Source organism: Psammomys obesus, unplaced genomic scaffold (genome assembly GCF_907164565.1).
Source record: "Psammomys obesus unplaced genomic scaffold, mPsaObe1.curated_primary_1811, whole genome shotgun sequence".
Taxonomy (NCBI): domain Eukaryota; kingdom Metazoa; phylum Chordata; class Mammalia; order Rodentia; family Muridae; genus Psammomys; species Psammomys obesus.
In genome coordinates this window covers 29,757,574-29,779,546 of record NW_026592118.1, presented here as the reverse complement: position 1 = coordinate 29,779,546, position 21,973 = coordinate 29,757,574, and the positions used below count along the sequence as shown (strand labels likewise).

Below are 21,973 nucleotides of genomic sequence, written 5' to 3'. Positions count from 1 at the left end.
TAAGGGGAATATGAGATAATTTGTTTAAATTTTACTCCTTAGAAAATGGAATACACTTAATGAAAGTACAATTGTCTTACTCCATGTGTCTTGGAAACAATGAAAACTGCTATAGTAGAACTTTCATGAACATGACTCAATACATCCTGCCCCATGGGAGGCAGTTCAGTTATTCTATCTCCGTTTTAATTGAGCAAAACATTTTTACTCTTTTTAGAATTGCCTTCAGAACTATTTCATGAGCCAAACCCCTGTCTACATCTTTACTTTATTATCACACCTCATTTTGGACCCAGAAGAATATTACTCAGCCTGATCCCCTGCTTACTTTATCAGCCTTGGCTCAAGCTGTTTCCAGAAACCCAAGACACTCCCTTAAAAGACAGTCTCAATGTATTTATTCGGAAGTCATGGCGGAGTGCCTCCAGGAGAGGCCCAGGTATGCAGACTCTAACACACGGGAGTCTGCCTCTGGGGAGGGCAGGATGGAGCAAAGACAAGGGTAGATCGTGAGGCGAGTTCATCTTTGGGTAGATGAAAGATGCAGAAGAAAACTTCCCAGGCAGCTTGTGTTGACGGCAGCACAAACCCCAGGAACTTGCCAGTGTTTCAGGACGAGTAGATTCTAGTTAAAAGATGGTAGGGGTTGGTAGCAAAATTGTGAGGGTCACCCTGGACTGTAAAAGGGAGGACACAGTGGTTAAGCTTTGAGTTCCGATCGACAGCCTGCTCACCCATTGAAAACCTCTGCTTCAGTGTCTGCGGTGTGTTTGTTCATAAAGTTGTGCAAACACTGCTACAGTTTAACTTAGAAACTGCTCATTCCCCTACAGGAAACCCATCCCCTGTTTACTCCACGCCTTTGGCAACTGAAAAACTTTTGTTTCTATAGATTTGCCTATTCTGGTGTTTCATTAAAAACGGAGGTTTTTATTTGTGATAGAGCCAGTTTATCTTTGTTCTGTTACTTGTGCTTTTACATGTATGTCATTATCTTTTATTCTGTGAGACTGGGGTCCAGCCTTACTCATTTGCATGGGATATCCAGTTATCCTGTGTGTTTGGTGAGAAAATACCCCACTGCACACACACACACCCTTCAATGGTCTTATACCCTTGTTAAAAGTCAAATTTAGCATAAGCATGTGGATAATTACGCTCTCTCAGTTCTACTCTGTGGATCTGTGTACCCTTTTTGCTAATATTATGTTATATTAAGTAGTGTATCTTGTAATAAGTTTTAAGATGTGAAGTTTGTCCTCTTTTTCTTTCTCAATGTGTGTGACTGTGCATGCACGTGTGTGTGTGTGTGTGTGTGTGTCTGTGTGTGTGTGTGTGTGTGTCACTCCTCACCATTGTCTTAAGAATTTAGGACTAGCTTTTTAGTTTCTTTAAAAAAAAACAAATAAACAGGGCTGGAGGGATGGCTCAGTGGTTAAGAGCACTATCTGCTCTTCCAAAAGACCAGGGTTCAACTCCCAGCAACTCAACATGGCAGCTCACAACTGTCTGTAACCCCAGTTCCAAGAGATTTGACACCTTCACACCGATACACATACAATAAAGAAAAATTTAACCAAACAAACCTAACTTTCTGGGCTCTGCATCTGACCAGCATTTAAACTGTAGAATTTGAGATGTTCTTGCTGTCCCATTCTAAGGATATTAGTGTTTTAACTTTTTTCTTTCCTATTTTAATTTATTTCAAAATTGTTTTGTAGTTATTAGAATGCAGATCTGATTCTAATGCTGGGAGCAAGGCAGAGGCAAGAGGATCTTGGGAATGCAGGTTAGCCATCGTGGTCATGTGGTGAGCTTCAGGCACAGTGAAAGTCCCTCTCTCAAAAAAGCCAGGTGACCCTTGACTTACACACACATGCACCCACATGCAGACGTACTTTTGCATGTGCACGCACACAAACATGTACACACACGTGCATGCACACACTTTATATATGTATATTTTTCAAAAGTGTTTACCCTTGGAGTTTTTCAACTCCACTTAGTAGGAATTTGCAAGGCAGTAATGCATCACCTTTAAAGGACTAAGGACATAGTTTAATAAATTAGATAAGGAATATGATGTAGCTCACCTTGAAGAGGGATTTGTAGAAGCTGAGGGCATACTGCTAACTTTTTCCATCACAGCATCCTGTGATGTGTAACTCTGGTTTCACAGATAGCAGCAGAAGGTATTTGAGCAGGCTGGGTGTTAACATGGCCCAGTAGCTGCAGACCTTATGTGCTGGCTGCCCTGCTCTTAGGGAGCTAGTTCCTACTCCCTACCTGTTTCCTCAGCCTCGGCTCTGCTCCGCTGTAATCCACCCTCCACTGTGCAGCCAGAGTGTCACGCCCAAGCGGCACCTCCGCCCATAGCATTACCCACCGTGAAATCCTCCCAGAAGAGTGTTTCTAGACTTGTTAGCCTAGATGATCAAGCTCTGTAATCTTTTTTTTTCCTGTGTACTTTTCCAGCTCTTCCCTCATCCATTCCAAGAAAATCACCAGGCTGTCCACTATTCCGTAAATATGAGTCTCCTTGCATACCTGAATACCTCTGAATACCTTTGGGCTCGGTGTTCCTTCTACCGGGAGCTTCCCAAGCTTCCTTTATTTATCTGGCAAATTCCAGGCTAGCCTTTGAGATTCTGCTACCAGGCCACTCCCCATGAGGCATAGTTGAAGTCTCCTCTTCAGAGCCTTTGGTAACATTTGAACTTTATCCCTCCTACACCCTTAGCGTTAGTGGGGTTGGTGCTCCTGCAGGTGTGGGGGAGTTAGTGAGAACACGCCTTACCTATTCTGCCTTCCACTCATACTCTTACTACTGAGCCCAACTTCTGTGCCCCAGTCTCAGGGCTCTCCAGTGTCGGTCTGAGGCCTGGTACCAATTTTCCATCATCTGTGATGTAGTTAGAAAAATAAGAGCCGCACTCTGTGGTGAATTTTTTTTAACCTAAATTGGTTCATATTTTGGTTGTTAAAGTGTATTTTCTTCATAAAAAGGTGCTGATAGTGGATGCTGGGCTATGTTTATACGTCTAGTTGACAACTTTCCATCGGAGTGCTAAAGTTGTTGGAAAGTTTACAGTTCCCCTGAAACCCAAGGTCTGGGAACACTGCTGTATCTCATGGGGTGGCACCAAGTCCCCAAAGTCAAAAGCCTCTGAGTCATCCTTGGCTTGTCCTCCTTTCCCATCCCTCCACCCCCGCCACATTCAGACACTTAGCAAGTCCTGCCAAGTCAACCTCCTAAATATTTCTGGAATCTGTACTCTCCCTTATGTCCTTGTTGCCAGTTCCTCAGGACAGGCCTTCTTTATTTTCTCCGTGCGATTGCAGCAGCAGTCCCTTTTTGGTCTTCTTGCTTGTCTTCTCTTACCCATGCTGGAAGATTGAGGTATTTGAAAATGAAAATAGATAGCCGTTCTCTAGAGGGTAAGTTGGTTGTGATGTACAAGATTTCTCTAGTGGGAAGTCTACCACCCTTTCTCTACCACTTGTTTGCAAAACTTCCAGTAATCTAAGATAGTTCCATGATCATTTCTAATGCAAACTCTTTACTTTTTTCAGGGCTGGGTGCACCTTTTACTTCTCTTCAAATGCCATTTGCTTATATGTGTTCAGCATTTTCAAACACGTACACATCTCAGCATTTTACAAAATAGATGCTGTTTATCTTTTTTAATGTCTGCCTTCTCTGCGGGGCTCTGGACCATTTATGATCATTTATTTTGTCTTATGTTTCTGCGAGCATTCAGTACAGGTCATAGAAAACGAGTACCTAGTAGGCACGTATTGGTTAATTTATGTTAGGTTGTTATCAGATGTCTTCTGTAGAAGGCTGACTGCAGTGAGAGTGGGCTCAGAAATCTCCACAAGGCAGTAGAAGATCGGCAGCGCATCATGCTTAAAAAGTTGGAAAAAATCTTTGGTGCCCGTTACCAAGAATCCTATTAACAACAGCAATTTTCAAAAATGGTATGAGGTGGGTTTCAGATATAACTCTGTCATAGAGTGCTTGCTTTGGCTGCAAAGTTCTGAACTCAAGCCTCAGCAGTAACACACCCCCACTCCCACCCCACCCCACCCCCACACCACAGAGTGTGGGAGCATATGAGAGGGAGAATCCAGTATCCAAAAATATGTGGTTATTTGGAATATCCAGTTGCCTGATATGTTCAAAATAAAGGAGTTCTGTGTTTTTAAAGAAATACTGGCTTGTAGTTACCTTTAAAAGTATCTTATTCTCTTAATTTTTTATTGCTGCTAATGTGTTGTATATTTACCTTGTCTGAAACAAGATCAAACTAAAAAATAAATCTGAGTTACAGGAATATAGGAAGTCATGCTTTACTATTTACAAGTTTTTATACCCAGCAAAACAACCCAATTTCAAGTCCATATGCTTAAGCTGTTAAGAGATAATAGTTCTTTCAGTATTTCTGAGTGCATCGTTTTCCAGTCTTAAAAAAACAAAAAGTTATTTATTTATTCTTTATACAGTAGTCTGCCTGCATGTGTGCCTACAGGCCAGAAGAGGGCACTAGATCTTGGATGGTTTTAAGCCAACATGTGGTTGCTGGGAATTGAACTCAGGACCTTTGGAAGAACAGCCAGTGCTCTTAACCTCTTGAGCCATTTCTCCAGCCCACTTGTCTTTTAATATATTTTCCATTAGTGGTCTTAAATAGTTACAGGCTTTGTCTAAGTTGTTAACAGTGTAGTACTTAGAGGTTTTGTTAGAGTAAACCTAATTTTAAAGTAGGATTTTTAAGTGTCATTTTTATAAGGACTTTTAAAACTGCCATTTAGTTATTTTGGTTGCCAGTTTCTTGGTATTGGTAGAATACCAATACTTTTTTAGTTTTTCCATTCTGCTCTCTATTTGCCTGTTTTCCCATCTATAAAAATACTCTATAGAGCTACTCTAGAGCTCCCTCTGCTTAGAAAACCTCATAGTTTATCTTTGCTGGGTTGTTTTTTTTTGTTTGTTTGTTTTGTTTTTTGTTTTGGCTTGCATAAGAACTATTAGAATTATTGAATTATTTTAAGATTCTATAAGTTAGCATTGTTTCTCTTCTGTCATTCTGCTAAAGTGTTTGTGTGTGTCGGTGTGCGTGTGTGTGTCCATATATGTGTGCACTGTCCATTTTTTTTTCTGTTAGGTTTTTGTTAGTTTGTTTTTTGAGAGAGGGTTTCTCATTGACCTGAAACTCATCAAGTAAGCTGAGCTGGCCGACTATAAACCCCCAGGGGGACGTGCCCCGCTCTGCCTCATTCTCAGTGGGCTTTCAAGCATATATTACCACACGCAGCCTTTCAAAAATATTTTAAAAATTCCGTTTATTTATCCATTTCTTCTGTGGGTGGAAAGCTGGGCGATGAGGTTGGTTAAAAGCACCTGTGTGGCCATCAGAGGACATCTTGTGACAGCTTGGGGGAGGAAGCTCTCCCCACGTGGATCCCAGGGCTTGAACTTCAGGTCCTCACGTCATCAGGCTTGGCGAGCAAAGCGCCTTTACCTTCTCAACCACCTCACCTTACCTCTTAGCCTTTGTACCTGGCTTCTGGGTACCTGAAAGACAGACAAACATTCCTGACCAATCTATCTCCCAGTCTCCAGTTCAGTTTAACTTCAGTCTCCACTCTCAGTTTAACTTGTTGCCTTATCTTTTTGATAGTTGCTCTGTATTGGGTAAAGTGCGGAAAATTGTGTGTTATCATCGATAAAGTAATGACGTGCCTATTTTTTCTCCTAGATCAAAGTTAAGAATTGGCATTGTTTAAAATATTAATTTAACAAAGTTAATAAACTAATTAATCTAAAAAATAAAATAATTAAAAATTAATTTAAAAATTATATTTTCAGGAGTAATGATCAGGACTTTTTGAGGTTATTTTTATATTTTAAATTAGTTTTTTATTTATTACAATTTATTCACTTTGTAGCCCAGTAGTAGCCTTTCTCTCATCCCCTCCCAATCCCACCCTCCGTCACTCTTCTCCCCCATGCCCCTCTCCCAGTCCACTGTTAGGGGAGGTCCTCCTTACCTTCCATCTGACCCTAACCCTCAGGTCTTATCAGGACTGACTGCATTGTCTTATGATCGGGATTTTTTTTTTTACAAACCCAGAGGAGCAAGTTTAAGTCAAAGGTCTGAAAAAAAAAATAAATAAACACTTCTTTTGTTTTGTTTTACTTTTAGTTTTTTAAAAAACACTTTTTGGGTTTTTGTTTTGTTTTGTTTTGTTTCTTGTCTTTTTTTTTTTCCTTTAAAGGGGGTTGTGTTTTTAGAGACAGAGTTTCTCTGTGTAGCCCTGACTGCCCTGGAACTCTGTAGACCAGGCTGGCTTTGAACTCATGAGATGCTCCTGCTTTTTCCTCCTAAGTGCTGGCATTAAAGACGAGCAGCACCATGCCTGGCTCAAAGAAATAGAAGGGAATTTTAATAAGAAAACTTTTTTGTAATTCCTATTTTAAAACAGAGCTTATTTTTCTTATTAAAAGTTTGTAAGCTCTCCATTTATTCTTGCAGAGAACCTGAGCTCAGTTCCCAGCACCCATTGGTGACTCAAAACCATCTGTAATTCTAGTTCCAGAGGATCCAACTTTGAACTCCGAAGACCCCAGGCACACACACATGAAAACAAAGACAAACCATCCATACATGAACAAATCCTCAGGAAAGCTGTTTTAGTTAGTAAGCTCTCATTGAAAGCATAGATAAGGGAACAATCAGGAAACATAATACTTCAGAGCCTGTGCTGTTCTGTTTACATGTTTGGGATTGTACCAGCAAGCCTGCAGAACATCATGAAAGCCTTTCATGCCCAGGAAGTGTAGATATGTATCATGAGAGCCATGTTGTGCGTGCGTGTGTGTGTGTGTGTGTGTGTGTGTGTGTGTGTGTGTAAGTACACACAGAAAGATCCTTACCAATTTGCATTCCCAGAGTAACGGGTGACCATTATTAAGGTGTGGTTTTATCATTAGAGAGAGAGGGGGGGGAGAGAGAGAGAGAGAAAATCACTGCTGTGAGCTCATTTTGAACAACTTTGAATATTGCGTCACTGGTTGTTTTTGTTAGTGTTACTTGATTTTTTTTTTAAAAGTTCCATTTTAAGTTATTACTTAGTGGTCGTTTGTGATTCCTTAAAAGGAAAGGACTTGAAGGGTTGCTTCATCAGATGAGAACCCAGCCCTAAGTACCTGAGTGAATGAGTGCCAGCCGGGATAAAGTGACTCACCTCGCAAGGATGTGAGACTGGCAGAGTTTTGGCGTGTGGTAGGTAAAACTTGTTCCCGCTCCTCAGACTGTGCACACTGTTGTTGTCTTCATCTCACCCGGCTCCTTAGTTTTGGCTGCCTCGTGGTTTTTCCTCAAGAGAGGCCCAAGCTGGAAAGCGGGGCTTTTACGGGTCAGAAATGGAAAGAGAACTGAACTTTGAAAGTTGTCCAGAATGTTCTGCACTGTATGTGACTCCAGCCAGAGCTGTTCACTTCACTTTTAAAAATACCTCTTAACTCTTCTATGCTTGGAGGCAGAGTATCTGTTTCGGGCCCTTTTTGGCGAATTGCAGTGTGTCATTTTCTAACTAGTCAAGGGGCGAACACAAAGGGCAGTAGAGCAGTAGTCTTTAGCTTTTCACTTTTTTCCTGAAAATTTTCTTAGCATTTTGCCCATCTCTCCCCTCCCATGTGTGTGAGCTTGCATGCAGACATCTGGGGTGGCACTCACGCCGAGTTCTCTGCAAACGCAGACCCTTGCGTTTCCTGCAGCGGAGCAGAAGTTTAAAATCTGGCCCCTTCACCACCACTTTCTGGCCCTGTGCGGTAAAACAAAGTACGAAACATTTTTCTGCTGATTTTAGCCGGATTTTCCTGGCTTGTATTTAAACATCTTTATTAAGGTACAGTATGAGCACCATAAAATTCACCTGGGTAAGTACGCAGTTCAGTGATTGTTCCTGTACATTTATCAGGTTTGTGCAACAATCACCATGATCTAAATTTAGATCGTTTTCCTCACCCCAGCAAGAAACCAAGAGCACATGAGCATTTGTCCCCTTTTCTTCCACCAAACCCTGTGCTCCAATCCTCGGCAACTAATTGCTCAGTCTGTTTTCGACTCTTTGGTTCAGCCTAGTTTTCCACACAGGCAGCCTTCATGTTGGTGATCTCTGTAAGAGCTTCCCCTGTGCTTCCTGACCTTCTCCCGAGCTGTCATTCTGAAACTCTGATTCATTCATTCGCCGTTTTGTGAATACTCGCTGGGTGTCTGAAACCGCACCGAGTGCCGTGGAGGGCGCAGAGGGTAAACCAGCTGGCACTTCCCGTCCAGGGCCGCTTTCTAAAGTTAGCTGGTCTGTTTGCTCACCGTGTTACCTTGTCCCCTTAGCCCCAGATGCAGGGGCTTGCCATTCACTGGCGTCTGGTCCCGTGCTTTGACCCAGATGCGTTGTGTGATTGAGGTCAGCTGTCATTTACGGAGACTTGTATAAGTAAAGAGTTTGTCTGATAAGAGACTTCAAGACAGAGGAAGGCGGCAATGTACTGTAGCCAGGGTTGCTGGGTTATTCTTCATTCAAATCCAGTCCCAAGAAGTCAGCTTTGGCAGGTTTCTTCTTTCGGTGGAGTCAGCTTTAAAGTTCTCGAACTTTCAGAATTGATACATTAGTTCTGGGCTCAGCAAGACTTGACAACTTCTCACTGCTTAGTGCGAACTGTCTCTCTCAGGTTTATGGAGATGATGATTCATAGGGTGACTCAGGGCTTATTAATCAAATATTTCAGTCCTGCAACTGTTGTTTTCCCTTTAAAAAAAAAAAAAAAACCCAAAATAGGGTTTTTATGAGTTTTCTTGTTTCCGCTCTACAGTATCATTTTCCTTTTTTTTTTTTCTCCACAAAATACCATGCAGTTAACTTAATTGAGCAAGATTGCAACCTCATTTCTTTTCTGCCTCTGGTTCAGGCCAGATTTGAAGAGTTACATTTGCTAATGGGAGAATGCGCTAGTGTTTGCTGTAGGACAGTGGCACAAGCCTGGTTTCTGTTACTCTACATTCGTTTGTAGAGTTCATTTTGGATGTAAGGAAAGCAGGATGAGACATCCCAGAATCCCATCCACTCACAGAGCCATCCTTAGTAGCTCATTTGTGACCTAACTGTCACACCAGTCGTTACTGGTCGTGTTCAGGAATGTTTCCATACACAGAAATTCTGTTGTTTGCTTTATTCTCAGTATTTACTGTAGAGCAAGTCACATCTTGTAAATTTGCCCAGTTTAGGGGATTCCCAGTTCATCATGAAACATATTTTGGTCAAAAGCAAAACAAAACAAAACAAAACTGACTCAAGAGAACCACAGTTGCCAGGTGCATGTAAGTAGGAGCCGAAAGATGGCTGCAGCCTTGAAGGCACTGCAGGGAGATGGACTGTGGCCTTGCTGGTGGGCACTACAGCACTGGGGACACAGTGGTGAAGGACACAGGATGTGGACTTCAGCTCCCCCCACCCCTGTTGGATATGCATAAGGGCTTTCCCCGACCTGAGGGTTTTGCCAGTGTGATGTGCTGGTGTAGTTCTTCTTTCCACCAGTAGCCGATGGGAAGGGGGTTAATTGTGGGTTTTAGGAGTGCATGCCCTGCAGCATTGGACCCAATCTTTACTGGATGGAATTATGCATCTTTATATTATTTTAAGTCTTTTTGTCTTCCTCACTGTTTTTCCTGTTCTAGGGTCCTTACTCCTGTTAGTGATGAGCTTGTTTGTCTGTCTTTTTCTTCCTTTTTCTCATTTTTGCTCCATAAAATGTCTGGTCAGATCGGAAACCTCAAATAGGAATTAGTTTCTTGAAACTCTCCCAGGTTGGCCCTGAACTCACTATGTAGTTGCTGGTGGCCTTGATCTAATATGCAGAAAGGATCCTTCCTGCCTTCACTGAGGGCTGAGATTGCAGGTATATGCCAACATATTCTTTTCTTAGTGTGGTGAGGGTCACACACAAGGCTTCTTACACGAGAAGCAAGCAGTGCGCCTCTGGCCCCTCCCATAGGAATTATTACTATTTGCTTGTTTTTTTAAATTTATTTTTTATTAATTCAGTTTATTCACTTTGTATCCCACCTGTAGCCTCCTCCCTCTTCCCCTCCCAATCCCACCCTCTATCCCTCTGCTCCACCTATGCCCTTCCCCCAGTCCTGGTCTGATAGGGAAGGTCCTCCTCCCCTTCCATCTGATCCTAGTCTATCAGGTCTCATCAGGACTGGCGGCATTGTCCTCCTCTGTGGCCTGGTAAGGCTGCTCCCCTCTCAGGGGGAGGTGGTCAGAGAGCCAGCCACTGAGTTCATGTCAGAGACAGTCTCTGTTTCCATTACTAGGAACCCACTTGGACACTGAGCTGCCATGGGCTACATCTGAGCAGGGGTTCTCGGTTATCTCCATGAATGGTCCTTGTTTGGAGTATCAGTCTCAGAGAAGACCCCTGTGCCCAGGTTTTTTTTTTCTCTCCTTGTGGAGCTCCTGTCCCTTCGAGGTCTTTCTATTTCCCCCTTCTTTCGTAAGATTCCCTGCACTCTGCCCGAAGTTTAGCTATGAATCTCAGCATCTGCTTTGATTCCCCGCAAGGAATCAGAGGCCCACTGTGGTAGGCTCCTGTCCTGATCCCTGTTTTCTCCCTTTTCTGACATCCATCCCATTCGCCTTTCTGAATGAGGATTGATCCTCTTACCCAGGAATTCTTAAAGTCACAAGGCTCCTCAGAAGACAAGGACTCATCAGGTATGCTGCTCTCGATTGCTCTTGCCTTGTAGACATGCTAGTGGAGAAGTCAGTAGAGACCACTTGTATTCCTGGACCCTTTCTGCTTAAGAAATATCCCACTACCCTAAGTATATGAGTATATAAAATAGATACATAAATGAAGCATGCAGCAATAATAAGCTGAATAATTATACTTTGAAACAGTTTTCTGATAATATATACAGTTTTACCATTTGTTGAAAATGAAATTGAATGTGTACTTTAGCAAGATGGATGGGTTTGTTAATTTTAAAAAAGAATTCAACCTTGGCTGAACATGTGATATAAAAGACAGCATATTCAGTGTTTCCCAGAGTTGATCAGCATTTTGATTTTCTAGTTGTCAGTGCTGAGAACACCATTTCAAATAAGTAAATACATAGCACAAAATGACAACACATTTTAGGTAAGGCCACTTTAAAAATATTTTGAGATTCTGTCCTAATCCCTAGCCATAATTCATTTAATGACTGCTTACAAAGCCCATCAGCAACCCAAAGCAACTACTTTAAAATAAAACATTATAACACAGTCCAAAGATAACCTAATTTGATATCTGATGTGCTGAAGAGTGACAATAGGAAAGCAGTCTTTGTTTCCCATAATTAACTATGTCTCTGTAGCACAGACAGCTATGTGTGTGCCCTGAATACCGCAGTGCATACCAGTCTGAGCTGAGAAGTTCCGAAGTGGGGCTCCTTGGTGCTGGCGAACCCGACGGCATGAACAGTGGGAAGAACACACTCGAAGGCTGTGTGCAGCGCAAAGGGTTTATGTTGTGTGCATTGCAAAGGGCACAGGTGCTTTGCAGTCCAAGGGACTCAGGCTGTGTGCAGTGAGAAAGGCACAGGCTCTGTATAGTGCAAGGGGTTCAGGCTGTGTGCAGTGGGAAAGACTCGGGCTCAGGCTGTGTGTACTGGGAAGGGCTCAGGCTGTGTGCACTGGGAAGGGCTCAGGCTGTGTGCAGGGGAAGGGCATGTGCAGCAACACAAGTTTGCCATAGCCAGAAACCCCTTGAGTATGTTAGTTTTAAATTTTCAATTACATTCTGGTTGTTGTATGCTCAGAAACCTTTTCTGTTGCTGAATATTTTGCCACCCCAGTATTCAGCTGCTCAAGCCCAAGTGGAGTTATGACTCATGGCTTAAGGAGGCCGTGGAGGACACTAGCGCTGCCTGCATGGGCTAACTCACTGCGTTAACTGTGTAGGCGGCATGTGAGGTCGGATATTGATGTGTTGAAGTCAGTAATCTCAGAATACTGATAGGAGTCTCGTGACTATTTCTTTTAGACATCACTGACATTACCACTGTTTACTGTACGTTGTTTCCAGGTAAGCCCCTGTACATGAGCAGCATACGTGATCTCCCAGGGGTTAGAGCTGGTTTCACTGTGTTTCAGATTCAGAAATGTGACTGCACCGGCTCAGGTAACTTTTCTAAATGCAGAGAGTAGATCAGATTGAAGAAGCTTCAGGTACTTCAACAAGGTCCCCTGCAGTCTCCAGCCAGTTCCCTGTTAGCTGCTTTCTGTGGTAGGTGGAAGGACGCAGTGGTGAGGGTGTGTCTCACCAGGTCAGTAATGCTGGTGTAAAGAGAGTTTTAGTCTCAGGTTCCGGTTCCCTGGACCAGTTCTCGGGCTCCCGACCACCCATCAGTCGTCGCGACTGCCCAGCCCTGCTCACATACTTCCCCTGCCACGTATGTATCAGAATCTTTAAACTGAATGTGGCCCCCGCGTGTGGCGGGTGCTGGTGCGCATTGCCGTTGGTGGCACATACTTGTGGAGTTTGGCCTCTCCTGTCGCCAGCGAGGCATCACCTCCCCAGCCTGTGTTTCATGCGTGAGAATAGCAGTGTGGGGCTAGGTGCACGAGTGAGCAGTGACTATGCACAAGTCGTACCCACCAAAAGTGGGCATGGACTTCCACGATTAGATACGGGGAGAAAAACGTTCTCAATCCCGAGTACTGGCTCTAGTTCAAATCAGAATTTGTTATGTCCCTTAGGCCGCTGTGACAGACAGCACTCGGCTCTCAAGCTGCTTGGTATCCAAACAATGAAGAGCGTGTGGGGGTCAGGGAAACCTGACAGGAAAAAAAGTCCTCTTAGAACTTCCTGCTTCGGGTCCTGGTATAATCACAGCAAATAATACAGATTTCCCTTTTCTTAGAACCACAATAGAAAGGCAGAGGTTGTGTTTACAGAACTCAGTTGTTTGGGAGACATTTGTAAATTGTAAACTTTGGAAATTCCGGACCTGCTGGATGCAATCCCATCCATGAGCTGACGGCAGCTTGCCTTGCACTAGCTTCTGAGCAGTGAATTCGATTGAGACTGTGAACAGGAAGCCGCCATTAGGAGTTACAGTGGGTAGGGTGCAGAGTTAATTCAGGGACTGTTTGTTAGATTATCATCGCATCACCAGGACAGCAGGAAAACCGAGTGTTGTGCAGACTGGACTCACAGGGTAGCATAGTTAGGGGTTGTCTGGCTTCACTATGAAAGGGTAACCACCTGTATTTTTTTGGATTGGGTTCACTCTGCTAGACTTGGGTGCACAGCCTCAGTAAGTACTGAGAGCCGCTTCTCTTCCACTCTCTAAAACGATTTATTATTTATGTGTGTGTGTGTGTGTGTGTGCCTCCATGAGCGTATATGCACCATGTGTGTGCAGGAGCCCTTATGGGCCAGGAGAGGGTGTCAGATCTGGAGCTGGAATTTTAGGCAGTTGTGAGCTGCCACGTGAGTGCTGAGAACCAAATCTGGAGCTTGTGGTGGAGCAGTGAGCACACTCTCGACTGTTGGCCCAGATCCCCAGCTCCGTGTTTCCATTCTTTGAATGGCTGTTCGCTCAGATCAGATGGTGTGAGCCTGTGATGAATGCTGAATGGTGATTTCCCTCTGAAGGTCATCAGAGAGTCATTGTTTATTTGCGCCTGGTTCGTACAGCATGGTTACAGCCTTCCTATGGAAATGTAATCATGCGGTCATTGAAATGGTATTTTTGTCAGCTTAAATATTTCAGAAAGTCATAAATGTCAGCCAACATAAGAGATCATACAGTGGAAGTTATTTCTCAGCTTTTATGTTCAAGTGGTCTGACCCGTCTTGCTCTTTTCTTTTGCAAGTCCAGAGGATACAGGCAGCTTGGTGACATCCCCCATTGCTGTATATAAATAGATTGTAGTTATCATTCAGCCAAATACCAAAGACCGTGTTTTATTTGAATTGGGTTCTGTGGAACTTACTGTATTGAAATATCTGTTATGTTTGGCCTACCAAAATGACACTTTGATTTGGAATAATTTTAGACGGAGCCATAGATAAAAAGATATCACTGGTATTATGATCTAAAATTTCCAAAATTAATATTCACAACAGTTGGCTCAAAATGTATTTTGTATCCATTACAATTAATACAACTATTAACTTTTGGTATAATGTTTCATTCTGTATATTTGTATTATATGTAACTGAACAGTTAAAGCAGCTTTATGTTATAGGGAGGAGCAGTATTTCCCTAAATATTTCCTTGGAAGTAAGTCCACCTATAACTGCTGATGGCGTGCACTGGAGCCTCGGAGCCCGGAGTGTGTTGCTTATTTCCTTGATGTGAAGTGTGAATTTCTAAGGAGACTGTTGTATCCTCTGCTTTCTGAATTAACAGTAACACCTAAAATTTAAAAGTTGTATCTCCTTGAACCCAGATGAGCAACTTCTACCCTAGCACCTCCCTTCCTAGAGCTAACAGTGTGTAAGTACATGCATAAGAACCCACCTACAGTAGGGGCCGGAGAGACGGCTCAGCAGTTAAGAGCATTTGTTGCTCTTGGGGAGGACATGGATTCAGTTCCTAGCACCCATAGGCTGGCTCACAATCATCTGTAACTCTAGTTCAAGGGGACCTGAAGCCTTCTACCTCCAGAGACACCAAGTACACTTGTATCGTGTGTGTGTGTGTGTGTGTGTGTGTGTGTGTGTGTGTGTGTGTGTGTACAGGCAGGCGAAATACTTAACACACATGAACTAAAATACTATTCTGCTAAATGCACTGCCACTCATCTTTTTAAATTCATTACAGTTCTCCCCCCGCCCTGATTTCTCATTTAAGGCAATTAGCAGTGACTTTGTCGAGCTCACCTCCCTGTCTTCTTCCCTGAGTGTAGAGCCAAGTTACCTTAGGTGACATTTAGCGGATATTAATAATTTGAAGAGCGAGGTATTACATAACGAAGAGCAGCTTGGGTGGTTAAATGTGATTCATAGATTGTGTCATACAAGAGTCTTGAAACGGTTTCGATGAGATGCAGCAACACTGCCTACTGCCAGAGCTGTTAGGTAATCTCTAAGACAACGGTTTGGGGAACAGGTGGCCTCTTGGTTCAACTGTGTTATGTCCCCATCATATTAGTAACAGCCAACACGGACAGACACACACACACAGGGTATATATATGGGGGAGATACCCTTTAATAAGAACTAGAGCTGCTCAAAAACTCTGGCAAGTGACAAGCAGCACACTCTTCATTAAGGAGTATCAGACAGGAGCCTACCACAGAGGGCCTCTGAAAGACTCTACCCAGCAGTGTGTTGAAGCAGATGCTGAGACTCATAAACAAACTTTGGGCAGAGTGCAGGGAATCTTATGAAAGAAGGGGGAGATAGTAAGACCTGGAGGAGACAGGAGCTCCACAAGGAGAGCAACAGAAACAAAATATCTGGACACAGGAGTCTTTTCTGAGACTGATACTCCAACCAAGGATCATTCATGGAGATAACCTAGAACCCCTACTCAGATGTAGCCCATGGCAGCTCAGTATCCAAGTGAGTGCCCTAGTAATGGGAACAGGGACTGTCTCTGACATGAACTCAGTGGCTGGCTCTTGTGACCACTTTCCCCTGAGAGGGGAGCAGTCTTACCAGGCCACAGGGGAAGATAATGGAGCCAGTCCTGATGAGACCTGATAAGCTAGGGTCAGATGGAAGGGGAGGAGGACCTCACCTATCAGTGGACTTGGAAAGGGGCTTGGGAGGAGATGAGGGAGGGAGAGTGGGATTGGGAGGGAATGAGGGAAGGGCTACAACTGGGATACAAAGTGAATAAACTAATTAATATAAAAATAATATAATTATTTTAATTAATTAATTTTAAATTAATTTTCAGTTTTTAAAGTCATGCTTGAGAAGCTCAATTGTAATGGACATGTAGTGTTTTTATTTGATTTCACTACATCCCATTTTTGGTTTATTACAGTTTTATTGCAAATACAGAAACAACAGATGCAAAGGAGCTTTCTGATTTTGCAACTCTTTCCTTTGAGAAGAAGTAGTTGAAAGAAGTTGCTAAGAGTAATAAGGTAGCTCAAAGCAGATTGTGTGCAAATAGTCTAACTACCAAGTTCAGAGAGCAATTTTCTCAGACTCCCCAAATGTTAAACTGTGCATTATAGCAAGCCTTTCATAGTGTGGGCTTTGTACAGTTTATTACAGATTAAGATTGACTATAGTGTCCTGTAGATGTTGCTAAAATTTTGTGTAGATTCAGAAAGAAATACCAAGCTTGAAGCCCAAGGACCCCAGAAACACAGGGACGTGGCCCTGTTAAACTAACTAGGCCTTGAAAATTTGACAGAAGTGCATCGAGATTGAGCCAGTGTAGTGAGCCCAAGTGTGGCGAGCGGACTGTGTACACACAATTTATGTTTTTAGATTTTTAAATGAAAACATCAGACGAATAGCATTTTATACATCTCCTCTTACTATTTATGTTACGTTCATCTCAAGTTTCCTTACCGCTTAATTTTGGAAGGTTTTAGTTCTTCAGACGACTTGGTGAGACTGCCGTGCGTGACGTAGTGCGCTTAACTAAAGCACATTTGTCCTTGGGCTGGAAGGTTCTCTGGATCGCGGAAGGCTCTTTCTGTAATATCTGTTCACCCTCGTTTTAATTACTTTTCCAGTGTGTTCCCCCTTTCACATTTCACAGTGTTGGCATAATAACCAAGTTATCTAGCAGGCCCATCTTATTATATTCTTAGCCTGTAAGCATTTGAAATCCATACTTTGGGAAGTTTTGGAGTGTACGTAGTGCATTATTTGTTATAGTCACTGTTCCATATACTAGTCCCCCCTATGTATCAAAATTCCGCATGGTTATCTGATGAATACGTACAGTTATTTTCTGTTGGTTAATTTTTTTCTTCAGCCTTAAATTTTTTTACACTGGTAATTCTACGGGAGATTTGGGATGTTAAAACTAAGAATGCATGCCATTTCTAGGGCAATAATTTGTCTCACTGGGATGAGAAATCTGTCTTCGAAATGTTTCTCCGTAGTCCGTCCAGGTGGCTGCCACAGCCGCGGCTGTTCTAGGAAACTTCTGCACAGTCTACTGTCTCCAAAGCATGCTCAGCTGGCCTCTGATATTGCTCAACCTGTGAGCTAAGAATTGTTAGAATTATTTTGCCTGGATTACAGGTTTTTAAAGCTATTTCCATCAACAGATTCTTAATTAGTTTGGATACCCTGGGCAAAGTCATGTTGCTTTTGTGACTGCCACTTGGATGGCCTGGCTCACACAGCCCCTCTGATGACCTTTGGTATGGGTAAAGAAAGAGCGGATCCCATCAGATCCCTTTAGATATGATCACAAGGAGCGCCCCCAACTGTGTGGTGGAATCCAGGTATGACGAATAGCTACTGGTTGGCTTATTTCCACCTACTCATTCTGTCTTTGTTTTTGTTTTTTCTCCTTCTAGGTTGTTTGATGTATGCACAGTGTCACGGACAGACAGAGAAACGAAACTGACACTAGTGTTTGAGCATGTTGATCAAGACCTGACCACTTACTTGGATAAAGTCCCAGAGCCTGGAGTACCCTCAGAAACCATAAAGGTACCAAAAAGCCTCAGATTGCCTGGTCAGACTAGCCACTCTTACAGCCTGGGGGAAACCAGAATTCTTTCCTTGTGAAATTGCCAGAATTGGTGTTTTTGAAAGTTAATATATGATTCAGAATGTCAACTAGGTAAAATCTTTAAAGGATGGAAAATAATCTATTCCATCTACCAACTGGGATCTTCAAAGAGTGGAGTTGTAGTTTAGTTTAATTTTAGGGTCAGTTAAAGTTGCAAATTAAAATTCTTTAAAACTACTTATTTGTATATTATCAGGTCTTAATCTTATAAAGTATAATGTAATAGCAATAGCTCACTCTATACTGGTGGTTCTCGGTCTTTAAGAGATATAATTTTAAATGTCACTCAGAAACACATTATACATTGTAATTATGCTGATTTTGAGGCATGTAGGTATTATGCAAATATGAATGGTCATTTGGACCTTCCTGTTTTGATTTTTGTTTTAGTCTTGGAATTGAACGATGTTTAAGACATGCCTTCTGCCCTTTGTGGTCAGCAAGCTGGGAGGCATATTGACTACAAACAAATTCTTTCTTTCTTTAAGTCTAATGGGAAGAAAACATTTTAATGGTGGTACCTGTTATTCTCCTTAACTTCATTTTCCAGTTCATGTATTCAATCTGTGCATGTCTCAAAGATTTGTTTGGGAAAATAAAAAATTACGAAGCTTTATGTAGGTGTGCAGGTTGATATTTAGGTCAGTTTGTGGAAGACATCCTGCCATCAGTTCATGGCTGTGAATTACGTTATTAAAGTAATTAATAACGTAATTCACAGGCTATGCCTGAGCTAAACATTGTCTCTTAAAAGCTGTAATATAATAATAATAATGAATATTAATAATAATAATGAAAACAGTAAGAGACTTTTTCCAACATTTTTTAAAGTAAAAATTTCTAGTTAAAATGTTTGCAGTCAAAAATAATAATGTATAACCCTCACCTTGAAGGTTTGCCTGATGTTCTGTAGGTCCATCTGTTCTTGTCTGATGACATTTGCATAGAAGAGCCTGTTGACTGCTCTACCATAAAGATGACAGTCTTGTGTGACCTTGTTGGCATGGCTGGCTTTTCTCTCTTTAATTCAGACTGTTGTCTTTAAATCTGTGTAGCTGTGGTGTTGAGTTCTACCTTTACTTGTCACCTCCTTGTGTCCATCTGCCACTAAATTACAAGGGAGCCAGAAGGAGTGTCAAAGAGTCAGTCCGTTCTCCGTATTCCTTAGTCATCCGTGGTAAAGGGAGCCATATGGCAGGGTGTCGGGGAGAGAGACTCCTTGTGAGGTATTCTTTCCCAGAGCAGGCCTTCAAGATGCCTGCCCTCTTGCTGACCCACTTGGACATTTGCGCTTGCCTGTGTGTCAACTCTCTTAGGATCCGGTCAGTGTCCCCACTAACTTACAAACTTTTTGAAAACATAGCGAATGTTACTTTGTAGTTACTGAGCCCATGCGACATACTTAGTGAAATGGAGAATATTGTTTCATGAGAATAAAGCACACAGGCAAGTGGCCTTTTTAACACAGGGCAGGGTATTTTGAGCTCAACACCATATGAACTCATGGAGTCCTGGGATAAAAATTATGTCCTTGTGTCTCCATCATAAATGAATTCTATGGAGCTGGAGAGAGAGAGAGAGAGAGAGAGAGAGAGAGAGAGAGAGAGAGAGGAAAAAAAAGAACCTAAGCTCAGAGTTTATATCTGTAATTTTCTCACTGGATTAGATTTCTTTTTATCTTCAGTTGAATGTTATGTGTAGATTCTGTTGGTCTTACTGTTTTCAGCAAGAGATAAAATGTACTATTAGGTTTATTTTACAGAACCCAGGCTTCAGAGACCAACACACACTGTTGATAGCACCTGTTTTCTGCCTCTGGGAAATATCTGTTTTCGTGACTAATATCTGCTTGCAGTAAACGTGGCTCTGATGTCAGGCTGGAATGCCCGAGGCTGAGTCATCCTTCTCTGCTTGACATAATGCAAAGTGACTGGTCCCCTGTGCTGCAAATGAGTCTCCCAGATCTTCCTCTTCTGCTCTTAAAGGAACCAAACCCCGGCCCCTCCCCTCGCAGCTCCCGGTGGTCTCCACTTTGCCCGAATTACAGCAGGTGATTTGTCCTATCTTTGCAGGACACAGAACAAATTAACATGAAAATATCGCTTCTCAGAAAACAAGGCAGGCTTGAATGCCCTGTCACTGCTGGTCATTAGCCATCTGCCACCAACACTCATACTGTTTATCACATTTGAAATTCAGAGCAGATGTTGCATAATAAGGTGATCCCAAAAACAAGGCGAGAGATTCAAAGAGCAAGTACTCCGCAATAATGATAAAGATTTGGGCCAAAAAAATTTTTTTTTTAGTTAACATTATGGCTAGGATAATTGATTAGACTATTGATTTTTAGTACTAGCGTCTGTACAGTGTTGTCCCCCATGTATGCAAATTATTTTTAGAGTTAAAATGTTAAAAGGAAGTAAGTACATAGTAAAAGATGCCTTATAGATTATTGGGTTAGATTTCCTTTAATGAGCAAAATGGCATTTTATTAACATTCATTCTGGTGTAAGGAGCTTTGTAGGTCAGTCACGACACACTTTCTCCTTAAGACAGGCCTTGGTTTACAGTAACTAATTAAGAATGACTCTCGCTCGCCGCAATTTAAGTTGGACAGCCCAAGCCATGGTAGCTTCCGGCTTGTCTTCTTTATTGGAACTCAGTACTCTATGGCCCCTGCATTCTTCCCCCTTCTCTTCTGCTTCCACTCTTCCTGTATGACTTCTCTTCCCATCTGTTGGCTCTGGGTCTGCCTAGTCCTGCCCAGCTTCCTCGTGGTCCCCAGCTTTAGGCTTTCTCTCCATCTTGAGTCCCAAGAAATTCGTTTTAGTTCTGTGGTCCTTCTGTATGCATGAATGTGGCATTTGATGGAATTAGCCATTGCTGTGCTTAATCTCATTTTACTAATGCACACTCTAGACCTTTATGATGCGTTAGAAAACTGTATGAATTATAGTGTATTTGTTAGTTGTGTTTCACAAACAGTCTATAATTTTGGAATAGGCACCCTGGGTGGGAATAAACCAGACTGGTCAGGAGCCTGCCTAGCACCACACAAAAGGGACTCTGACTTTGATCAAGACTGTGACCTATGTTAAGAAAAATTGGTTTTGAGTATAGCATGGCTGGCATCAGGCCCTTGAGAAATGATAATTTGCAATTGGAGAGAAATTTGTACCAAGTTTTCTCTGAGTTCGGGGGGTGGGGGGGAGGGGACCAGGGTGAGTGAGCTTTAAAGACCAGTCATTTATAATCCCAAACTCATAAACACATATTTAATGTGTAGAGAGAAATGAACTCATTAACGATTGATTAAAACAGAATGAGCTAATGGCAAGGCGAAGCTATATTATACAAATGCGGAGGGGGAGAAGCACAGGCAGAGAGAAAGAAGGAGAAAAAGAGGAGAGGACAGAGAGGAGAAAGACTGGGGAAGGGACAAGGGCACAGAAGGGGGTGGGGTGAGTTGGCAGGCTTGACCAGTAGTAAGATTGTGGTGTCACCGATAGAAGCTGGGGTCTCTGGGAGGGGGAAGCCCCGCCCATCAGTAAAGGTCAGGGCACGTTCGGAGCAGGTGGGGACCTAACAGCACGTGCAGTTTTCATCCTCCTACTAGGAAGTGCCCTCTGTTCCTTCTTCCATCGGAAACATCCATGGCATATTTTCATTTGTTGTACTGGTGCCGGGGAGGGGAGGCAAGAGACGAGAGGATTCCTGGGGGCTCGTCCGATAGTCAGCCTAGAACAGTTGGTAAGCAGGTTCCCTTGAGAAACCCTGTCCCAAAGAAGAGAAAGTGAACGGCTCCTCAGGGGCGACACCCAGAGTTGCCCCCTGGCTTATACACACCCACACATAGATGCATACAGATGTCCACACACCTGCACCACCACCAGCAGCCTCCTGTGCACACACAAACCTGCCAGGGAACCTCTCCTCAGGCTAAGCCTTCCTTGAACCTAAGTGTCAGTTTTGAGGCCTTGCTTTCCTTTTACTCCATCAGTAAGCGCTTCGTCGTCGTTTTCATTCTCAAAAGACAGTTGCCAATCCAACTTCCTAACAACCCATCCAACAAGATGACTGGCTCAGCATCCCACTTCTGCCACTGCCCCTTTGTGGACAAGCCCCTTTCAGGAGTCACAAACATCGTCTTTAAAGCTCGGGTAGCACTCGGTGACTCCCCTACTGGAAAC

General features: G+C 42.8%; 1 protein-coding gene across 1 annotated transcript in view; it reads left to right on the top strand.

The window, feature by feature from the left end:
* Positions 1-21,973, top strand: part of Cdk6 (cyclin dependent kinase 6) — a gene marked incomplete at its 5' end in the record, with an annotated part of 184,009 nt that overhangs the window by 32,796 nt on the left and 129,240 nt on the right. Inside the window, 1 exon segment of the mRNA XM_055612916.1 lies at positions 17,566-17,701. Coding sequence (XP_055468891.1) covers positions 17,566-17,701 — 136 coding nt within the window.